Source organism: Camelina sativa, chromosome 4 (genome assembly GCF_000633955.1).
Source record: "Camelina sativa cultivar DH55 chromosome 4, Cs, whole genome shotgun sequence".
Lineage (NCBI taxonomy): Eukaryota > Viridiplantae > Streptophyta > Magnoliopsida > Brassicales > Brassicaceae > Camelina > Camelina sativa.
Window position 1 is genome coordinate 23,315,580 of NC_025688.1, and position 7,318 is coordinate 23,322,897.

Genomic DNA, 7,318 nt, shown 5'->3' on the forward strand with positions numbered 1-7,318 from the left:
GGTAAGGTATGTCATATGTGCATAGACTTTCGAAAGTCACTACAAAATTTACAAATCTAAACACCCACTGTTGCTCTTCATAGAAGATAACGTAGTGTCGATTACATTTTGTTGTAGTTTGTAAAATGGTAACACAATATATGGATGAAGAAGTTAAAAACTCAACTATGATTGTTAAGTGCTGTTAACGGCTATTGAGTATTGATTAACACATTTTTGGCTAAAACATATATTGATCCTGTTGTAAATTGATACAACAACTTTAGATTCAATCAAGTACTGATTAATGGATCTGACACAAGCTTTAAACACGGAAATAGAGAAAACACATAAACAGAGAACACAGAGATTTGGTAACCCAGTTCACTGCATCAGCAGCTACGTCTGGGGAGGAAGCATAGTCCTCAACATCCATTATAGATCAAGAGTTACATATGTGTTATGGTTACAACATATATCTCACACTCGTTTAACATCCTAGAATGAGTTTCACAAGAACAACATATGAAAGAAGAATAACAAGAGATTGAGCCTAGATACACCGAGAATCTACATCTCTCTCTAGCTCTGTTCACCTCTTCAGAACCACCTGAACTAGGGTTCGGCGCAGCTCTCTTTTGCTCTCTCTCTTCATCTGTGTGATTTTCTGTATTTATATCTAATACAGAGTCAGTTCCTGTATGGGCTTCACAATAATATATGGCCCAGTTTCTGACATACCAAATAGGCCCATGTTAAACAAACATAGACAAGCTTCTGATCCACTACAACTTCCTGTTTCAAGTTGGATCATATCTCAACAAACTCCACCTTGATTCAAGCTTGAAACTTTGAAGAAACACGCTCATAGAACCTTTGGAATCCAGCTCTAAACTTGGCTAAACAATCTTCAATAACCTGCATAAGTCACACTCAGCAAATTCAACTCCTAAAATTTGCATCAACCATCAACGCATCCTTCTATGAATAACCATCACACAGACCCCTGAACCTCGACAATTCTCATGTCCATTCCTTCAGAGATAAACCAGTACTCAAGACACTCTTGTTTCATCCTTGTCATGCGTTTGACATCTTCATAGCTTTGATCATGAGATTCCCACTCATAAGCTATACAATAACATGTTAACAACACCAACAACATGTTCACTTAACAGATCACTTCATAAGCTAAACCACTTATGAGTTAAACAATCAAACAATTTTCATCATGGTTTTCTGTCAAACACCATATACTTGTTTTAGTGATTGAATTTTCATTCTGCAACACCTGATTCTAACTTGCTAGCCCTTGAATTCCAACTCTTGTGCGCTCTGAGACAAAAATCAAACCTTTACTTGAATCAACTACAGAAATATTGAAACACCCTTGTTTCAACCTGAACCAATTCTCTGATTCTAACTTATCACAATAACAAACCCTCCTTATCACTCATATAGATAGAGTGAGCCGGTTACAACTTGAGCCAACCAAATAACAACCACTAAATCAATGATCTTCAATTAACTCTTTGTACCTGTTTGAGTTACAACCAAACCGGGTTAACTCAAACCACAAGTGTTGTCTCTCACATGTATGATCATACACCTTGACAACAACACCTTCTTGAGTTTGTTAGACATGTAAAGAATCTCAACATCCAGAAACACCACTGTATAACCCGAGATTACCCATTACAACCATATGTCTTAACATATCAACCTGAACCACTTCACAGGTTCAAACATCCTGGTAAAATAGAATTACCACCAACAACTTGTGACACGCTGTCAGTCACTTCAACCATGTATCATATCATCATAACATGTGATATGTCTGAGAAAATACCTTAAAGCTTCTTCACATCAAACCTTAAGCTCATGATGTGTTACTCCAACTCTGCAACACATTCACCAGTACGCAGAATCCACCAAANCAACAACACCTTCTTGAGTTTGTTAGACATGTAAAGAATCTCAACATCCAGAAACACCACTGTATAACCCGAGATTACCCATTACAACCATATGTCTTAACATATCAACCTGAACCACTTCACAGGTTCAAACATCCTAATAAAATAGAACTACCACCAACAGCTTGTGACACGCTGTCAGTCACTTCAACCATGTCTTATATCATCATAACATGTGATATGTCTGAGACAATACCTTAAAGCTTCTTCACATCAAACCTTAAGCTCATGATGTGTTACTCCAACTCTGCAACACATTCACCAGTATGCAGAATCCACCAAAAAACTTGTTACGAGATCATAAATCTTCTCAGGCCTTTAACAGCCTCTTACCAAGGAGATTATTCAAACTCCACCTTATGATGCAAACATACAACTTACAACTTCTCAAGTAGTTGTCTTCAACTGATCAACAAATGCAATTTTGACTCTCTTTCATAATCAGCCTTTCTATGACTTCATATCAGTTGCAAATACTTCAAGCCTTGAAATAAAACATGTTTCCATGTGAGATGCACAACAAACTTTCCTGATATGAATTACATAGACCATACCTACAAACACATGCAATTGTCTCTAAGATTCTCGTTTAGAGGAAAAAACACCTTAGTGTTCATTCTGATTTCACAGAAAAAAACCTTGTAACTTACTTCAATACCAGAGATCACTCCATGACTGAATACCTCAGACACAACACAATCACTTATGTGTCTTCAAATCAAACAGTCTTTCCTCTATGGTTCTAACTGACTCCATAGAAATTGTCCTAGTGACTGAATCAAAACCTTTAAATCTCTGCTTACTAGCTCAGAAAATCCTTCTGAACCACATAGCAGAACTCTAGAATCAAATATGTTCCAAACACCTCAAACAGTCTTCGATTCAACAACAATTTGTATGACAACAATATATTGAATCCCAAAATGCACCGCTGTTGTTTCCAACTACACATAACAAATATTCAGCCAACAGTTTTGACAATCACCATCTTAGCTTACCTTTGTTAAATTCACACTGACCTCTGTACACTCCATCATGTAGATAAACACCTCTTGAATGCGAATTTCCACACTTTCTTATAGTTTCAAACAATCTTGACTCATTTACATACTCCCTTGACTGCTATTATCAAGACTTTGTATACTTTTGCACTAGCCGCAATATATACCAGAGCGAGATGCCTGATACATTCTAAGAATAACCACATGATTCTTGATTAAACTAGCTTCCAACTGACATTACTAATCCAGTTTAAGCTAAACAATCATATTAATTTCTATCACCAAATATAAACTCCACCTTGATGACAACCAATCTGATCAGCTACCAATTATCAATGCAACCTCATGTTTTCTCTTCATCATCATGTCAAACCAACAATGATGGCCTACTATGCAAACTTTAAGACCTTGAGTCTTCCACGTATGAATTTCACTATAACCATGTTATCTCATCTCTTTTGAAATTGAAGCCTTTAGTCATAACATCACTGATTTTTCCTTCTTTCACCATGAGTCTATACTCGTCTTCACACAACTCATGTGTCACATCAACTATATCCTGAGCTTGATCAGTCTCTGCCACATCCACAGAAACTTGAACAATGACTACACACTTACATGTTATTCTAACAGAACACCCATCTATTCCTTCTGCTTCAAGCCACAAAATATCAAAAAACAGACCTTGTAGTCTTGAGCCAATTTCTTCAGACTCCTTTCAGCTCCTTGATGATCTCCTTTAACACCGGATCATCAACACTCTGAACCTTTCCTAGATTCAAAAGAATCTAACCATTGACACTAATACTCACATCCTGCAATAAACTACACACATTCTCAAATCTTAGCCAGACTTAAATTTCCTCAAAGATCCTAACCTGTCTTATTTCCAAAAGATTAACCTGAAACTGTTTCATGCTCATCTGCAACTTCTTCTTTGATCTGAACCAGAAAACCTTATTGATACTTAAACAACCATTAACACACATAGGAATTCAAGCTTTTATGGCGTCCCATTGTAGCAGAATCCTATTCATATAGATTGTTCAAACTTCTGAAACTCGCACACAAGCTGTATCAGACCTTCAACAAACTAAATATACCAAAACACAACCTGAAACCTAGCATTGAATCTTGGATAATCCCTTGCAAAATCAATAGCCAACCTTTTGTGTTATACCAAGATTTTGATTCTCTTAACTCAAGCAAACCATCAACAAATAGAAACAATTCTTCAGAACATCACACTTTGACCTTGTGACTGTAGAGGATACAGACTTGACGTCTTCAATATTTGAGCCTAAAGCAAGTAGAGGTTAACTCCACCTCAAACTAATCTCCAGTTGGTTGTGCAACCTTAAATCAAGAACAAACTCTATGGATGAGCGTTCTTGTACCAACCTCAAGATACATCATATAACTGATATCAACATCATCACCAATGAATATCTTGATACAGAACTCAAATTGATGTTCAACTCTCGAGCCATTGGAGGAGACACGATGTAGATCCTTCAGAGTTCGTAAACTTGAAAACATCTGATCTTATTGGATCCGCTGTAGTGAATCTTCCTTCCTCCAACATCGACGTTCTGAAACCCAGAACAGACACCATCTTCTTCTTTCATGTTCTTGTAGCACCATCTCTCTGAGAACTACAGATCTGATATAAAGCTATCACTTTCCTTCACAAATCTGAAAGCTTTCTTACAAAGCTTGCTCCTCAAGAACCTGAGGCTCTAATACCACTTGCTGTAAATTGATACAACAACTTTAGATTCAATCAAGTACTGATTAATGGATCTGACACAAGCTTTAAACACGGAAATAGAGAGAACACATAAACAGAGAACACAGAGATTTGGTAACCCAGTTCACTACGTCTGGGGAGGAAGCAGAGTCCTCAACATCCATTATAGATCAAGAGTTACATATGTGTTATGGTTACAACATATCTCTCACACTCGTCTAACATCCTAGAACGAGTTTCACAAGAACAACATATGAAAGAAGAATAACAAGAGATTGAGCCTAGATACACCGAGAATCTACATCTCTCTCTAGCTCTGTTCACCTCTTCATAACCACCTGAACTAGGGTTCGGCGCAGCTCTTTTTTGCTCTCTCTCTTCATCTGTGTGACTTTCTGTATTTATATCTAATACAGAGTCGGTTCCTGTATGGGTTTCACACTAATATATGGCCCAGTTTCTGACAGACCAAACAGGCCCATGTTAAACAAACGTAGAAAAGCTTCTGATCCACTACAACTTCCTGTTTCAAAGTTGGATCATATCTCAACAGATCCTAACGTCGTTAATCAAACTGTTAATAGTCGTCGACTTAGATGTCATGTTACGTACCATACTTATTAGACATGGCGTTGATATGGCAACCGAGTCTAGATCTTCGTGATCCGAGTAACTATCCGTTCTAATGTCATTTATTTATAAAACCATTCGCAATGTTTTTACAGAGAGTTAGATTCTCTCGTACTCATTATGTATCAAGGTACACGTACCTTTGAATGATATGATTATGATGTGACAAACGACATAAAAAAGAAAGGTAATGCCTTAAGAACCAAAAAGGAGTTGCATAGATTGAAAGATAGCCATAAAAATAGTTGTCAATGTTTGTGATTTGTGAAGTAAAAACAAAAAGTCACATGGCAAAAAAAGAATAAAGATGGAAAAAAGGTAAGAGGAGGTAATGGATGTCGTTAAAAATCAAGCTTAAGGTGAAGGAGATATGACACACTTCCCAAGCCTTAGGACATGAGGAAACAGACACACCGACATGTTTTTAAATAATACTGGACGTTAGTACGTTACAGCCTTCACTCTTTTGTCCAAATCAAACACGAAACTGAAGCTTTGACACGAGGAACAGAGAGATGAAGACTAACTAGTTAAGTGAAGGTCTGAATGATACATATATTTCAATAAAATACCTAATCTCGGGCTCAATTTCCAATACCAAACTATATGTAGACCTACAGTCCATGATCTTGACCCAGTTCTTGCATGATATGAAGACAATTGGAGAGCTCAAGTCGAGTGACAGCGAAAGAAAGTAAACAATTTCACTAACACGAAATAAAGCCAAACAAAGCTGCTTTCTGCTCCTAGAAGATCAGTTTGCCATATTATATCTAAATTGAGAAGATGAAGACATGATACAACTTTGTCTTCATATATTTTTGCACACAAGGATTAAACTCCAGATGATTAATCGAACATCATCATTCATCCACAGACACCATTGTTTTTACTTTTTAGGTACGAAAGAGAAAAGCTTGAGATCAACAATGGAGAAAGCCCCCCTCAAAGGCTTTTGAGAGGTATTAGAAGAAGGTTCCTTCAGGAGGTTGAACAAGCTTCCTGTTATGCGATGCAGCCATCTCCTTCTTCAATTGAGTCAGTATGTCCTCCATTGTGTAATCCCTTTGCCAGTTTGCAAGAACTCCAAACTTCTTTGAATCCACCTGATATCCAAATTCCACATTTGAGTAAAACTAATTCAAAAGCAACAAATCATTTAAAAATCCAAAAATCACATTTCCTACCACGCCGGTTTCATGATTGACACAAGTCATGTTGATGCGTGAATGGAACCGAACAGTCGGGGGTTTCTCAGGGTAATCTTTGTCACAGAAGAGTTTCAACTGATAAATTCGACCCTCATGTACAGTCTGGACAAACAAAGTACCAGTCAGATGAAACCATTCAAGATAGAGACACAACAATTGTTTCCATATCATTCAAAAAAGTTTCTAGACAAGTGAAGAATTGAAAAAAAAAAGAAGAGATATAACTACGTTGTGAGGACCGATGATAGTGCCAGTCCAAGAACGCATATAAATGTCATCTCCATCATCCATTCCATAGCTAACAGTTCCATCTCCAATACCCTTCTCACCTCTTTCAAGCTCTTCCAACAATCTAAAATTCCTCGGAACTATATAATTGTAACATCCACAAGGTAAACATCAAACAACTCAGCTCAGCTCATCACTCTTTTTGTCTTTATATTTCTAAAAAAACTCTGTTTTAGTGAATGAAACAAACACAATTAGACAATTAAACTCTCAATTCTAATCAAATGATGAAAACAATCCATCATCACCGCAACCTAACTCAAGAATTTGGATTATCACAGAACGCTAATACAAAAGTTATCACGCGAGCGAGTTTCAATACCAATCAAAAGACGAAAACTTTCGAAGTTGTAGATAGAGATAGAGATAACAGAGATTAACCCATAAAACAATCAAGAAGAAAGATCGATTGAAACATATCTAAGATAAACCCCAAGACGCGTTCTCGCCTCAAATCAAAAACCCTAGAAAACTTAGAGATGA

General features: G+C 36.9%; 1 protein-coding gene across 4 annotated transcripts in view; it reads right to left on the minus strand.

Annotated features, from left to right (window-relative positions):
- LOC104782022 (ubiquitin-conjugating enzyme E2 variant 1C) overlaps positions 6,045–7,318 on the minus strand; it is a 3,489-nt gene continuing 2,215 nt past the window's right edge. For 2 of the 4 annotated variants that reach the window (XM_010506833.2, XM_010506834.2), the window contains exons 2-4: positions 6,773–6,915; positions 6,524–6,649; positions 6,045–6,442 (exon numbers count right to left, since the gene is read on the minus strand). In XM_010506833.2, the coding sequence (XP_010505135.1) occupies positions 6,302–6,442; positions 6,524–6,649; positions 6,773–6,915 (410 nt within the window). In that variant the 3' untranslated portion in view covers positions 6,045–6,301. The remainder of the gene's footprint in view (positions 6,443–6,523; positions 6,650–6,772; positions 6,916–7,318) is intronic. The other 2 variants (XM_010506835.2, XM_010506836.1) reach the window with 1 other exon arrangement.